Raw genomic sequence first — 16,616 nt, 5'->3', positions numbered from 1 at the left:
ATTGTTTAAGTCCCCTTGAGAGTGGATGGAGGTGCTTAAAACAAGCATAACCCAGTTACGAGTGATTTTCATTGTTTTTTAAGGCGGCAGTTAGGGGCATAAAGGGAGTTATGTTTTTTGCCTTCCGTTTGCCCTCTGCCTTTAAAACAGCTTGATTTCACGTCAGCATGAGATTTTCATGCTGGACAAACCAAGGATTTCCGATGGAAACCGGTTCCCTTTTATCAGCTGCCATTCATACATGGGAGGCAGAATTGACTCCACTTGCTCTGCTGCGTACAAATAGCAAAGTGTGCACTCCGGAGAGCAAATGCTTATGTTGTAAAAAGAAAAGTGTGCCAGGCCCAAATATTTTCTAGCACTTCTGGAACACATCGGGGCAGGCAACGCCCAGGCCACTGGTGCCACCATCTATGGCTCTGCCCCATAGCGTCAGCATATTTAGGGTGAAACCTGCAACGCTTACAAGCTATTGCGGGTGATGATGCACTAACCTTGGCAGAAGTGCAATTTTTAGATAGCAAACAACATATAATAGCATAACATAGTAGTTGAAGGCAAATGTTTGAGTGATTCTTTCAACACATCAGCATTGTTAACATTTTGCTTGGATTCAGTAGGTGGCAAATGGAACATGCTGGCCATCTATCTTGCCACAGAAAACCAAGAAAACATGCTTTCCTCCTATGGTAAATGAATTGCCAGATGCAGGAAAATTCATTCCTGAACTGCTGAACTTGCCTGTCAAACACTGCAGCAAAATATTTGTGCACAGTTTGGCGCTCATGGCGGACACTCCCCTTAGGCCTTTTTTCTGCCTTTGCCCCTGTTTTGGTGCTGCTGGTTGGTGACTGTCCTCTTATTGTCAACCCACACTGCAGTAACAGACCGGCACCATTGTCATGCAGGATTACTGGAGCACGCAGCATTGTCACCTTTCAACTCATTGTTATCCATGAAAACTAGCAGTGTCCTGCCCACATGTGCCATTAGGTTCAGGAATAACAATGAACCGGCCCAGGATGAAAAGACTGTGCCCAGTCACCACTGCTGGCCTTGTTGTGTGACATCTAGTGAATGAGAGTTAAAATAATAATGTTTCCAAGAAACCACATCATAATCAGACCAAGTCTGAGAAAATAAGTGCTCGGGCTCAGACATAAGTGCTGGGGTGGAGCCCTGGCAAACACCCCCACAAATTAAGCACTGATTTCCTCCTAAGAGCAAACATAAGCTTCCTTCTCTATCCAAATTATGTTTTAATTGAAAATTAGCTCCTCTATCTAAAAATTCATAAATCAAGTAGCAGGCAATAACTTTACGATTGCAGATTTTCCCAACATCTATACTTTTAAGCATGTCAATGTTGCATGACGGGATTGGATGCCATCCCCCAGAGCACAACCGTGATTCATCAAGAGATACTCTCTGGTGTTTCTGATCCCCTGCATCTCTTTCACCATAGCCTGTTTTAACATTCCAGTGCAGAGAAAATCATAATGCACAAAGGGATATTTTATAAACTCCTTCCTGCATTTCACAGCACCATATGTAAACACTCCTATGCTTAATGAACTTTTTCCACATGTTTGCATTGTCATCGCTGAAACAGATGTGGTAAACAAGGATTGACAAAACTAATCGCTCAGGATTTTGAATAGGCACTGGAGGTTTTATTCAGGTATTAGCATCCTGCTACTCACACCTTTTCCCAGCTATTAGCTACATATGTCCGAGCACTTGCATCATCGCCATGGATTGACTTCAAACATCCAGGTACACAAATCATTGGCATGAATTTCCCTGAAATGCCCAGGAACAGCATTTTTTATTGTGTGTGTGTGTGTGCGTGTGTGTGTGTGTGCACTCTGTTGATGTGTCCAGTGTGTTTGTGTGAGGCCAGTGTTTGTGTATTTATGGAGGTTTGGGAACAGTGCTTTGTTGGACCTTGTTGTGGGAGACAGTATGGATGGGGATTGTGTGTGTAGTGGGCAGTATGTTTTTGGACGGGGTTTGTGTGTGGGGGTGCAGTGTGTTTGTGTGGGGGGAGTGTTTTTTGGGGATATGTCTGTGGGGACTCAGTGACTAGTGTTGTGGCAGTGTGTGTCTGGGGGAGTAGTGTGTGTGAGGTCAGTGTATGTAGGGGCAGTGGTGTGTTTGAGATGAGCAGTTTATGATTTAGGGGCAGTGTGTGTGTTTTGGAGTAGTGTGCTCGGGGGTCGGGGGTGGTGACAGTGTTTGTTTGAGTGCCAGTGAGTTTGTGCAGAGAGTGTGCAGGAGCAGTGTGTGTGAGGTGGAGTGGGTGATGTCAGGGGGTGTGAGTGGACAGTGTGCAGGGGCAGTGTGTGTGTGTGAATTTGTGGGGTATGTGTATGTGTGGGAAACATGTATGTGGGGGCAGTGTACGTTTCTGGGCAGTGTTCATGTGGGGGCAGTGTACATGCCACAGTGTGAGCAGCTTTTGTAGAGGAAATGTGTGTGGCCAGGGTAAGTTTGTAGAGGCAGTGTGTGTGCGGGGACCGAGTTGGTGTGTGTTGGGTAGCAGTATGTTTGGTCAATATGTGCGTGAAGGTAATGCATGTGGGTGATGCTAGCCAATGTGTGTGGAGTGTTTGGGGCCTGTGTGGTGTGTGTGTGTGTGTGTGGTGGCAGTGTGTGCTGGTTTGTGTGGTATGTTGGAGGGGAGAGAGTGTGAGAGAGTGTGCATGTGTGGAGACTGTGTGTGTGTAAACAGTGAGCATGGTTGGGGTAGTGTGTGTGTGGCATGCTTTGTGTATTTATGTAGGTAAAGTGTGTATGTGGCGGTAATTGTTTCTGTAGGCAGTGTGTGCGGGTAGTTCATGTGGGTGTAGTGTGTGGGGGAGCAGTGTGTTGGGTTAGTATGCAGACAGTATGTGCTACTTACAGTGAAAGTGGGTAATGTATGTGGGGGCAATGTGGGATAATCAGTGTGTATGGGTAGCAATGTAAGTGGGGTCAGTGTGTGGAGAGGCAGTGAGTGGGTGTGTGGGAGCAGTGAGTGGGGGTGATGTGTCAGTAGATAGGTTGTGGAAGGTATTGTATTTGTGGGGGGAATATGTGGTGGCAGTGTGTGTTGGGGCAGTATGTGTATGGGGCAGTTTACAGTGCATGGAGGAGGGGTCCGTGTGGGGGGGTGGCAGTGTGTGGAGCAGTGTGTGGGTTGAAGTGCATGTGTGGAATGAGGGTGGAGTGGGCATTTAGTGAGTGTGTGGGAGCAGTGTGTGTGTGTGGTGAGGCAGTCCATGTGCTGCGGCAGCGTGTGTGCAGCGAGTGGTAGAATGTGTGGAGGCAGATAGTGTTCTTGTGTGTGTGGTAGGGGATCAGCCTTTGTGGTGGGGATCAGTCTTTGTTTTGGCATTACGTGCCAGTGTATGTGTGTGAGGCAGAGTGTGTGTGTGTGTGTGTGGGGGGAGTGGGTGGGTGTGTGTGTGTGTGTTAGCAGTGTGTATGTGGGCGTCTGGGGCAGTCAATGTATGAGAGTGCTTTGTGTTTGGGCAGTGTGTTGTGTGTTTGTGTGTGTGTGTGTGAGGGGAAGCACTGTGTGTATATGTATGTGATAGAAATCAAATCAGCTCTAGGCTCGCTACATCTCTGTAATCGACACAGTCCCAAGAGGGGGGATAAAAATATCTCTATTATTTTGGAAAATAGGCTGCAACTCCCCAAAGCAAAGGAAACAAACTAAATAATACTAACTAAGGAATAAATGGGACCTACCCTCTCACTGCAGCTTCCAGTTAGGGGTGACGATGTTATGGGATGGCAGCCAATTACTGACCCTGTGAGGTCATATTTCAGTTTTCTATTTCATCTAGTGTCAATCAGCTGCACATCATAGGCTTGCAGATATACCTGTGAGACATGTAGCTGATTGACAACATGGTAAAAGAGTCTGCAATGTGCATGGTTGGGGCAGATTGGGGTAGGGATGGGGTGGTAAGTCACATACGCCCTAGCATGGCCCTGGGTGTTGAAAGGGAATGCAAATAACCAAACAAAATCCACAGGCTGTGTGCCCCTCCGCATATGCCATCTCCACGATATCTGCTATGCCCCTGTCAATACTCTAGGCTTTATAGGTGGCTTGTGTAAACTACAAGCCAAAGCCGAGAAATGCATGTACAGGTATGGCTTCTTAAGATCCATCACTACAATCGCACATCCCGGACACAGGTGTGGGGGTAAACTTAGTACCAAAGTTTGCAGTGCCCTGATCTAGGAAATATACAGTGTTTCCAGTAATCACTCCAACCCATGATATTGATTAAATGCAATATTCAGTAAATGTGAAGTTGTTAATGGAGGCTGGAAGCCCCACATCTTTGGTCTAACATAATCTAAAACATTCTAGGGTTTGCCATCCGGGCTAGTGCATTCATCTGTGGCAACAGCCCAGAGTCCGAACTCTTCACTAGGCCGACATGCTCGTGCGAACCTCGCTACAAGATGCATAGAAAAATCAATACAATAATGAATGAAATGTCTATATAAATATGCTCCTATAAATCACAGATGATGACTGCATCAAATTGTATTTCATCTACTGTAATATTAGCCATTTAATCGGCCAAAGCAACCAAATATAAGTCTGTTCTGATTCTTTCATTGGCAGCTATGTGCCACTTACATCTAGGGGCGTTGCAACAAAACAATATTATTATGCTATACTTGCTGCTTCTGTTACGGTTAAACTGCACCCCTAGGGTAATAAAGTTAAAAAGCGAGTGTGGGTCACGCATTTTTGAGAGCGTTAGTGCCTTCAAGGTGGTACTGTTAAGCAGTCCTACTTCCAAAGTGACAGTACTAACCAAATGACAGTGAGGAGCCATTGTCTTGTGAGGACAGTTATGCCAAGGGCTGTACTATCTACACCACAGCTACCAAGCCACCATTTACTCGCCTCGTTCAGGTGGCATGTCTCGCACCACCATCCCGTCTTTCTGATCACAGCTCAGGCCCCTCCCCTTACCCTCTCAACCAGATGCTGAATGTGCTTTTCCTGGAAGTATGATCTGGCAGTAATGGTGGCTGGCATTTCCAACGAAAGTGCCAATGCCTCACAGCTCTTGCTGTAAGTCAGCACTATGAGTGGATGAAAGTCTTCATCAGTAACGCACATAGGTATTCTTTGGTATGCTCCTGAAATCTGAGGTGAGTCTTGAATATTCTCAGGTCACTTGGGGAACCGATGGCACCATCCAGACTAGTGCTTATGCCCCCTTTTTAAAAGGAATACCACCCTTCTTCCATCACTAGCTTACTTTAGCTTCTCCAGCTTCAGGGTCATGTTTCTCTTCATAGTAGACATAGGTGAAGGACTGAGCCTAAGTCTGAAGGAGACAATACAGAAAAAGAGCCTTTTTTATTTATAGACATAGTACTGTGACTGCCTTCTACTACATGAAAAACAGTGGAGCAGCAGGAGACAGAAGTACGGTGAGGATGGGAAGAGAGGGCCTTTTCTTTTTTAAAAAAAATGTTACCCTCCCATGCAGGGGCTTAAATAAACATAAACAAAGAATCAGAAAATGCACCTGAACTTTCCAAATGTTAGGGTGGTTCAGAAAACCTGGTAATGCCTAGCTATATATTAAACCATTGGCAATATCATGCAGTTCTAAAAACAGTGCTACATCCCAAGATGTCTCAATCACTGATTCATAACACACTCAATATAAGCACTTAGAAATCGTTATTGACCTACTTGCAGCCAATCAGAATGTTTAGAGTGCTTCAATAACTACTGGTATTGGCTGCATTCTGAACATCCTGCCTTCAGTACGAACCAGGCAAACAATGTAATTTACAGGCAAGATTTTGTTCCAACGCGACAATTAGCCTCAGGAAAGGCCTTTCTTAGATGTAACATGGCATTTAATTAACAAAAGAAAAACTGTTTGCTTTCAAATGAAAGCTATTGCATGTTCATGTTTTTTTGGACAATATGTGATCTAAATACTAGAAAAGTAAACTACATTTAATGTACTACTCAGTTTGTCTACTTACCTTACTCTGTCTTAAAGCACCATTTCTAACTTCACTCCCTTATGTCCAAAACAGGAATTTCAACTACCACCATGTGCTAATAGTCTTATAGACCTTAGGAGGTGCCATATGGGCTTTGACTCGGGCCATAACTTGGTGGTGGGTCATTATCCCACAATACCGACCCATCCCTCTTTCTATAAGGCTATAATATTGTTTTTCAGGAAGAACATTGCACAGATTTGAAAAATGTTTGTCACCTAATGAATAAGGAACTTACTCATTGTATTAATTAAGAATGTCTCTATTCTTTATTTGAAATGGAATTCCAATATCAGAAAGGTATTAGTCCTGGATTATTCCTTTAGATAATTGTGCACCAAATGTCCATGTTACCTATATTTATTTATTGTGATAAGTGACTTTACAATTGTTATTAAACTCAACAGAAGTTATGGATTACATTTTAAGTAGCACAGTAATAAAATAAATTGTATTAGGATTTCTGAGCCAACTATATTGATTCATGCTGTGTTTGTTTATTTCCAAAGATTGAAGAGGTTCCAGGAGAATTTACACAGGATGACTTAGCAGAAGATGATGTTATGTTGCTTGACACATGGGAGCAGGTACACATATGTTTGTAAACTCAATAGCTGCACTTAATCAGTTTGAATTCATTGTTTATAAACAGTCGGCCTAATTCACAAAAGCCTTTTATAATGGCAAAACCCCATTGGAAATCGTTCTGTGAATTAAACCCTTAGACTTTCCAGCCTGAGGAAGAATGTTTTAGGCTTCAGAGAAATACCAAAGATGAAGCACAAAAAACCTGTCTAATGTTGTCATTAGGTTTGATGGATTTATTTGAAGTCTTATAGTTAGGATATTTCAGTGACCTCACTTGTTTTTTTATAATCAATGACTGCTCAGGTGATAACAATGTCTTTGAACGATCAAACTTGAATGTTATTTTTTTCTATAAAAATCAATCTTTTGTACTAGTATGAATCCCCCTAAATATCTATTTCCTTCTTGTAAATGAACTATGTATCTTCCATACCATATTTCAGGCTTCCTTTAGGAATATTTCCTATATGACATTTTGTTTGTTAAATTCAAATATGAATGGATTGTATATAGGTTTCCTCAGTAGAAATTAACTCCTTGGCTTTAAGCCTACTTTCATACCTGAAGTCTAAAATGCAGAGAGCCTGACTCACAAAGATATACATATGAGCTATTAAGATGTGTGTCCGCTTCTACAATTTGCAACAGAAGTGGTGTAGCTGATATTCAGAAAGGCAAGAAAAAAAGCAAATATGCAGACGCCCGTAGCATCTTTGAGGTGCCCTTCAACAGATCTTTGTGAATCGCATTTTCACAGTTGCGTCTCTGAAGTGCTTCAGAACTCACTTTAGTTTAAGCCTTTGTGAATAAGGTATAAGGCAGCTTATGCAGATCCGAGACGCTCACAGACCTCTTCTCAATGTCACAATTAGAGGGGGGCTAATGCAAATGCTTACCACCATCTTTTTTACAGGCAGCACTACATTATTAGAATAGTGAATCCAGAACACACTCAGACACATCCTTGATTTTTTCACAATGAATAAAATATTTACTATACCTGTATCTCATCCTGCTTCTGTAAAGGGAATTGTGATCCACCTTGGACTTCCCAAATTCCCAAACTGCAGAACACAGCACCTCCCAACACCACTACCTACCATATATTTGGGCTAAAATGGCAAGACTGTATCCCTTCTGCAATAAGAACAGTCTACTGGTTTCCCATGCAAGAGAGGTCAACAGTAAAGGTTTAATGTATGATCTTCGCGTATATGATGGCAATGATCGGAGCTTCCTTTGCAAAATATTCTGTCAATTTACATCAGAGCAATGAGGTCAGCACAGCTATGACTTTTAGTAGATTCCAATGGTTGATTATCAAGAAAAATCAGTGCCACATTCCAGGCACATGCTTGAAATCATCGGATCTCCCTTCAAGGGCACATCCTTAATATAAACAATCAATGGTGTTCCAAAGTAAATTTTGAAACCGGTCTGTTTGTAACACTTGCTTCAAATCTAGAAATCCAGGCTAAACCTCTTGGTGTTTTTCTATCTATAGCACCAAGGTAGCCAAGGATGCACTTCATATATTTATCGTACAATTAATTTATAAATATTTATAAATATTAAAATATTAAATAAAACAGTAGGATTCTTCAATTTGGTAGATCACTATGTTTTAATCCAACACTGTGAATTGCCTTAAGATAACCATGGATTTAAAAGGGTATTTTGAATGATATAATTGTTCAGAAGTAGAACCAGAAAAAAGAGATTTCCAAACGTCAGAATGGTATGTTTTATATAACACCAGTCACATATTGGGTAGTTTTTATGGCACTGAGTGGTGTAAACTAAATAATGTTTCTGAAAGACTGAGTATTTGGTATCATAAATGTAAATAAAGAATAGGATACTTCAGCTAAGTCACAAATGCCACAGCACCATCCACTAGCATTGACTAGAAGTTCACCTCAAATTTAGGATTCTATTAGCTTTAAAATGAGGGCATTCAGATTCAGTAAAATGATGGTTTGTAAACTTTAGAAAACTGTCTTTGACTTGTGGATCAATGCTGTTTGGTATATAGCATTACTCAACCCAAGAGAAACAGTGCTCAACGATGTAGAAGCTTGCATACAAGCGTCTCCCTAGCGAGAGACTAATCAAAGTGTGTAATTTAACATGTTGTATGTTCTAGCATTCGAAGTAGGTTCGGGAAATAACAGCAAAGTTATGGTACGTTTATAAAGAGTTAACAAACACTCTTTCTCCTGAAATGTGAAAGTAGAATGAGCTATTTCATCTAAGTCACACATGCAGTAGTGCCACCGAGTAGCCATCAATGGAAGTTTACCTCTAGTTCAGAGCAACTGGAGCAATGCATCGTGGGTGTGCAAATTAGCTCAAATGCAAACCTTTGTAAACCCACCATTACTTTTTCTGGTGTTTTCAAGACATACTCCAATGCTTCAAGTTCAAGGATGTTAGATTATAGTGCACTGACAATCCTTATTAAGAGTGAAATATGCGTACAAATATGTGTATCCTTGACAGCGTCCTTTGCTGAGAAACTGTCTTTATAAAGCAACACTGCCTTACAACAAAAGTACATTTGCTAGAACTTAAGGATTGTATTTGAGCTAATTTTGCATATCCAAACCCATTACTTGAAGTGGAGGTGATCTTCCAGTGATAGATTCCAGGTGGTGCTGCTACTTACCTGAAATGTATTTCCTGTCCACAAATTAAAATGAAATAAAAGAGGAGAAATACAATGTAAAGTAGGAATATAAAATTCCCTTTTCAAATGTGTCAACAGAATGCATTATCTGATGCAGCATTCCAAGGAAGAGCACCTAGGTGCCCCACATGCGGATGAGGTGCACTACTAAAACATGTACAAAACATAGATTTATTACATATGATGAATGAGCTCAGAGTTTACATATGCACAATTTGAGAAATGATCACAAACTTCAATTACTAGAGCTCCTCTCATTCTCACCAACCCCAAAAGAGATTTGTTAATATATGAAACCAGGGTGATCATAGCACTTTGTCGCTATTCTAGTATTTCGAATTGCATTGTACAAGGCTTAAGGGATAGAATATTGTGTCCTATTATTAACAGCACTTAGTATATTTCTGTAGAAACAGTTCTAAACATATTAAAATTGTTAGAACAAATCTAAGATACCATTAATATGATATGCTCCGTATTTCACAGAGTTTATGAGAATATATCTTCACATGCGTTGAAGTAATGTTTATAATGCATTTGTGCTTGGTACAGCACAGCATCTGCCATTTTCAGGTGGCCCCTTGCCTCTGATACACAGAATGTATGCAATATTTAAGAATGAATCTACTATTAAACACAATTTACATTAACATACATATTTTTTTGTGTGTGCATGTCTTGCAATGGTATTCTTTGAAACCACACTATTTTTCTTTAACATGGTTGTTAAAGCAGATTTAGTATAACATTACTGAGTTATGTAGCTTTCAGCAACAGTTTCCAACTAATCCAGTCGTTTTTGCCTCTCCATGTACACAGTGACAAAATCACATGACCACTTATTTGTTAACGAGAATGAGACTTAAGCAAGAAGATGCTGCTGTTACCTCTTATGTCTTCGATCTTTCTCTTTCTTGTGAAAGTAGATAAAAAGTTAGAGTGTGGTGTCCAGTTATAAAAATGAACACTAAACAGACCTAAAAAAAACCGCTCTTCAATGATCTAATGTCGACGCACAATATTGTGTAAATGAATAGACTTGGGCTATCCAAGTGTTAGACACTTTTGCACCGCTATCCGAAAATAGCCAATTAAACCACTTTAGGAATAAGAGTGGATTACTTTTTTCAGGGGTCTTCCAATTGCTCTCATGTGAACATTGGTTCATATTGAGTTTAAGCACATAACAAGATTTATTAGAAAGCAGTCATGTCAAGGCATGTTTTATGAATGTTTTTAATTATCCCAAAGTAGTCATGGTGCATGGTTTCAAGTGCACTGCTCTTTTTCTCGTGTTTGGAAGGACAGGGTCTATAGAATGCAGCTGCTGTCTGACTCAGAAGCTTTGTCACATGCCTATAGTTTGGGAAACGCTAAATAAGTCTTCATTTTTGGCTATCAAGATTTGATACAATAAATTAACTGACTAAATATTTGAGACAAACTGAGCACTAAATGTGGGATCCAAAACATACGATCTGGTATCAGAATATAGACAATTTATGGGCAAGTTGGCAACAAGTTATAATTTAATGGTGAACTTTTTTAAAGGTACATCCTAGCTGAAACTGAAATGCAGTTAGCACGAAGAATTTCTGAGAACGAGAACCACAAGTCAAAAAAATAACAAAATGGCCATCATTTAGCTTTCAAAGACTGTGATTGCAATCGATATGGAAAAACTGATATCATACTGTTAATCAGATGTCTTGAGAAAGCTGTTCTCTGAAACTCTGCATGTCATATACCCAAACAATAATAGTTTTGTGTGATTAGTTTTACATTAATGTACAACTTAGCAATTATATCACATTCAAATGTAATTAAATTAAACAAAGAATGGTTGGTTGTAAGGCAGATAATTTGTATCCCTATTGCCTGAAGTAAGGTTTTGTATGAAGATTTCTTTTTCTCCAAAATTACAGATATTTCTTTGGGTTGGAAAAGACTCCAATGAAGTTGAACAAAAGGAATCCCTTAAATCTGGTAAGATAATGCAAAAGACCTGTCATGGTAGAAAATATAAGATGCTTTCTAGATGCAATCATTGTTGATAAACAGGTAACGGGCCTGATTCACTGAAGTGTTTTCTAATGGCACAATCTCATAAGAAAACACTCTGTGAATCAGGCCCTAAGTGTCCACACTAGCCCATGTTAAAACCTATCCCTCTGGATCAATATTCCATCCTTGGACTTTCAGTGCTCCTCTCTCGCTGCCTAGTCATTCCACTGATTAATGATCCTGTGGATCGCTTTTTGGAATGTGGCTAATTTAATATTGAAGGCTGCCCAAAATATGTGCTTCATTCGGTACTTCATTTCTGTCCAAAATAAGCCTTGTGTGGGTGTGAATATAAATGTAAATCCAATGTATCAATGAGTTCTATTTTTCCCAGTGATTTTCTTTCATGACACCACGAGACCACTTAGGCAAGAGTAATACAGGCAGGCAGGTAACCAGAGTCTCCTACAGAACATGCACTAACCCATATCTCTCACTGAGAAAATCACTGGTTAGTTAAATCATAACTTCCTTGCAATATGCCTCAAGTATAGAAATGGAAGGGACAGTGTAGGTTCAGCAGGGACTTTTTAAAAATGAAATACTATGCAGTGCTGTGCAGGTCTACCCTCCTCTAAAAGGCATTTCTTAAAGAAAGACCGCACTACCCGGCGGATGCATACACTTCCCGCAGAAGTTTGCATATTTAGAGAAAATAACAAAATGTTCAGACTGGCAAAACGTGCAATTCCAGTTCCCAGTGTGTTTCAAATGAATCGAAAGCAGAGAGCACTTAATTGGATGCTCCCCCTGTAAGGGTGATTTTGAAATAAGATATCATTGTTTATCTGGAATGGAAGTGATATATCATTTATTCAGGTCACTGGCAATAGATTGTTAGGATTCTTTTTGTAAGTATTTATTAATACATAGAATTAATGCATGACTATCTTTCTACTCATCGTTCTCTCTTTCTCTCTCTCTATCTCTCTCTCTCTCTATCTATCTCTCTCTCTCTCTCTCTCTCTCTCTCTCTCTCTCTTTCCCTCTCTCTCTCACTCTCTCTCGCTTTGTCTCTCCCCTTAACTCGCCCTAACACACATGGGTTCAACCCCTTTTGCTGGTCAGTTGACTGGAGAAAATATGTCTATCTATATATTTATGATTTAGGGCAACTATTTATTTTGGACAGCAAAATTAGTAGTGTGGGTGCATATATGTACAGGATTTGAACCCCTCTGCCCACACTCTTTCAACGCCACATCAGTGCCTCCTCAGGCCTTGTGTGCTTAAAAAGTGGTAAATAAAGGAAATGGATATGTTGGCTGAGGGCATGACCAGTTACCTGGACATCACAGATTAGATTCCTAACCGAGTCAACGTTTCATATGTCATAGATTGCACAAACAATACTATTGAGCTGGGTAGCAATAGTGCATATTGCTAAAGCACATAAACAATTTCTCTTTTTGGTGTGTGCTATTTATGGGATAAAGTACCCCTTACCAGGTCGCACTTTGTCCAACTCAAGACTTCGAAGGACGGAATCCTGGAGGTCTTTCAGGATTTCCCTCATCAATATTCATGAGAAAAATGTTGCATACATTTAGAATCATTGTATGCAAATGTATCTCATGAATATTAATGAGGGCTATTCTGAAAATCCGACATATTTCCAGCCCTCGAGGGCTGGATTGAACAACCCTGCATTAGAGGATATTGCAAGTTACCAAGGAGTTTGGTGTCCAAGCAGAGCAACAAGACTGAAGGCTGTGTTCCTTTATGAGGTCATGGACCTCTAAGGTTACTTGTGATGTTCTCTTTATGTATGGTAGGGGATATTTTATGTCTTTTAGTACATGGCCACACTGCCAACTGCTCTAATACCTGGCCTTTCCTTTAATGTAATTTAAGAGATGTTCCCATTGTTGATACATAAAATCAATGATGTATCTGTTTGGATTTGAAAAACGTACATGTAGCTTCTAATGTGCTCTAGAAAGATAACGTGAGCAGTTTAATAAAAAGCATCCAAAAAACGTTTTGGTTTTGTGCTTCAAAATAAGTAGTAACATGTAGCTTCTTCTTCTCATGTGTTAAACTCCAGCCAAGCACAAAATGCATCCGACCATAGACAGTTCCTTCAAGTAATGCAGCAAAGTGTGATAACAAGCTAATTCATAAGAAAGTCATATGAACCGTTTGTCATGGCTTTAATTAACTGCTGAAAGGACAGCTGGGATTCTGCTCTGTGCTGGCACAACCAAACTGTAATAACTAATTACAGAGCGGTGTTAATACACTTTTCTCATTACTGGTCAGTAGTGATGTCACAATTATTTACAGGCTTTTATAGGGGTCCTACTGTCGGCCATGTGTTATATAGATGACAGTGATTAATGGCACAGCATGTATGTTTAATCATGCACATTCTGTTATGTTCACAGCTAAGCAGTACATCGCGACAGACCCGTCTGGGCGAGACAAAGGAATACCTATTATCATCGTCAAACAAGGACACGAGCCAAGCACGTTCACAGGCTGGTTTCTGGCCTGGGACACTAAGAAATGGTAGAAGTGCTTCCGCCGTCCCCGACCCCCATCATTGACCAATAGCGTGGGCCAGAAAGCAATGATTTTGTTTAGTTGAAAACATGTGTTTACACGAGTTCATTATTGTCTATGCATTTAAATGTCATACCTTTCTTAGGGACCATGCACATGTGTGACCTGGCCTTTCTTCTTCAGCTGTTTCCTTCTGCCATATGTGTGAGCGGAAGAGTCCAACAATTCGACTGAAAATAAGATATCTCATGTGACAACAATGTATATTATATTTGAGGACAAAGCAGTGTAATTCCAGAAAAAAAACATGCCAGTGCCAATTCACGAAAGCCTTTCCAGGAATTGCTCAGAATGACACCTGCAAACATGTGTAACATTATGCACAAGTCAATTACTAATAAGATGTGTGATTACTCCAATGGGTGACAAGAGAGTGACCAGGCAGGCCCTGGAATGCAGATGCAAGCACAGAAGCACAACACAGACAGTCACAGCACATTTGCTTATTCACGAAACAGAAGCACACAACTTACTCCTGTGTTACCTTGGATCACATTACGTCTATTTTTAAATTAAGCAAGTGTGGATTCTTTCCTGGGTAAATGCAAGGGCAATCGTTTGGATTTGGTCATTTGTTTCCCTAAATGCAAGCGTCCTACCAAAGCCAGTGATCACCAACTATACTTGTGCTCCAATGAATCATATACATTTACTTGGGCCAATTGTGACATTTTTTGTGTGTGCCTGAATATGAGTGAGCAAACATTCATAATGTATTCATAGGCTAAGGCACCAAATATACATGGTTCATTTTACATTTAATGGTGTACATATTTAAATCATCTCATATTTGGCATCCTAACAAGAAGAGGTAGCTCGAATCTCTTTCTCTGTCAGTCCCATGTTACATTCACCCTCCTAGCATTCCATGACACCCCTCTTCCCCTTGTCCCTGCATTCAGAACCCTGCGAGTGTCTTTTGTTGTTTGCATGCTGTCCTCATCTTCAAACATCCAAACCTGTGTTTCACTGTTCCATGTTTCTAAGGCAACATGGCTCACCACTAGAACGCAGTCTGCAATGGGGAATTAACATTGACATTTCTCAGGGTAAATCAGTCGGAATAGCAGCAAATCGTGTTGTCTTAATATGTACACTTTTCTGTAATGAACACTGGTGTCTGACATTTGGAGAACACTGTCTATGACAGTGGAAGGCTCAAACAAACTCGGGACCTTGTTGGGGAGTCAGACTGGTGCAGGTTGTATGCCACCCCATGCACTGTACAACTCTGGCACCCCTCCTCATTCCAATGGGGCCACATGGAATGTAATGGTTGACAGGCAAAAAGCAGCCAGAGGGAAGAATTATGATGCAGGCTGGCTCCTTGACAGAAGGAAAGTTAAACAGAATTAGAAACCTTGATGCGTAAGCCATATTCGAGGTTTCTTGCATATCAAAGCTTGCCCTAGAATCCATGATGTATGTGGAAACTTTTTTAAAAAATTATTGTAGCGTAAATACTGCAAATTTGCCTTTTTCAAGGCTATGTCTATTAAGTAAGGTTTTGTTACTGGCAGTGAGAGGTTTCCCTTTAGAACTGAGTACGGTTCTTTCTTTTTAGCTTTTTCTTTTTTTAAACAGGAAAGCACACAAATGTTTCAAGGTTATGTTGTGTCTTGTGCCTTCCAAGGCTGAAGCTCATCAGTGTTAAACATGCCAAAAGGCAGTCGCCCATACAGAATGAACATCTAACATAGATGCAACAGAGTGCCAAAGAAGCTGTTTTCTTAGTACTGCCAAATAAGCTGTTTGTGGACATGGGAAATGTAAAGTGGGAATTAGGGAGGAACAGTTTTCTGAATAAATCTAAGGATACATGTCTGACTACCGCCCTGTTTAGCAACATCAAAGTATTGATGTAATTTGTAATCTTTTTCTGTGCCACTGATAATGCATTTGGTACCTATGATCTAGTGTTATTCCACAAAGAGTGTGTACAGCCCATGTAATTTCTCTTTGGCAGTCGTTTGAGCAAGCATCCTGAAATGGTTTAAGCTATTCAGAGATTTGTATATTAAAAGTAACTTGCATGAAAATATTAATGCAATGGCTCTAATTGTTTGAAGGAGTTTAGATTCTAATATCAGAGCAGTGCCAGACTTGCTGTACATGGATATTTCTGTTGTAGAGGGGGAATTATAAGGTTTATAGACAGGAAATGAAAATTAATTAGCTTATTTGCTTGTGTTTTGGATGCACGGGATCATTTTCTTTGTTAGGGTCCATAAACCACAGTGTTCGGCTCAACTGAAGTCTTTCCTTCAGATGTGTAATTCCTGGGTTGTGTAGCTTCTGTATGTTGTGGAATGTGGTGCCATAAATATATTGGGATTTGATTGACAAGGCAGTTTCTATGAGTACTGTGCACTTACCCCTGTCTTACGTCTAGTAGCTTCTGTTAGAGATCTTTTGGGTTGTACTAGTATCTCATGGTATCTTGTGGTATTGTGGTATTTTGATATATACTGGTATTTCTGTTAGCACTTGGTAATATATTGTGGTCAATTTATTGGGTTATTTTATTAGTGATGAGACTAGCTTCAGAACACTACCTAATAATTATTTTACCAGGGTCACTAATGGTAAACAAGTAATGGACTTAGTTCACTCTGAATAATTAACACATGCCCTCCTGTGGTATCTTATGTACAATACCACA

General features: G+C 40.3%; 1 protein-coding gene across 1 annotated transcript in view; it reads left to right on the top strand.

Moving 5' to 3' along the window:
* Window positions 1-14,606, top strand: part of SCIN (scinderin) — a 535,504-nt gene extending 520,898 nt beyond the window's left edge. Inside the window, exons 14-16 of the mRNA XM_069648620.1 lie at window positions 6,558-6,635; window positions 11,251-11,311; window positions 13,777-14,606. Coding sequence (XP_069504721.1) covers window positions 6,558-6,635; window positions 11,251-11,311; window positions 13,777-13,904 — 267 coding nt within the window. The 3' untranslated portion in view covers window positions 13,905-14,606. The remainder of the gene's footprint in view (window positions 1-6,557; window positions 6,636-11,250; window positions 11,312-13,776) is intronic.
* Window positions 14,607-16,616: the final 2,010 nt, after the last annotated feature.

Source organism: Ambystoma mexicanum, chromosome 2q (assembly GCF_040938575.1).
Source record: "Ambystoma mexicanum isolate Mex_15411 chromosome 2q, UKY_AmexF1_1, whole genome shotgun sequence".
Classification (NCBI taxonomy): domain Eukaryota; kingdom Metazoa; phylum Chordata; class Amphibia; order Caudata; family Ambystomatidae; genus Ambystoma; species Ambystoma mexicanum.
This window is presented reverse-complemented; position numbering and strand designations above follow the sequence as displayed.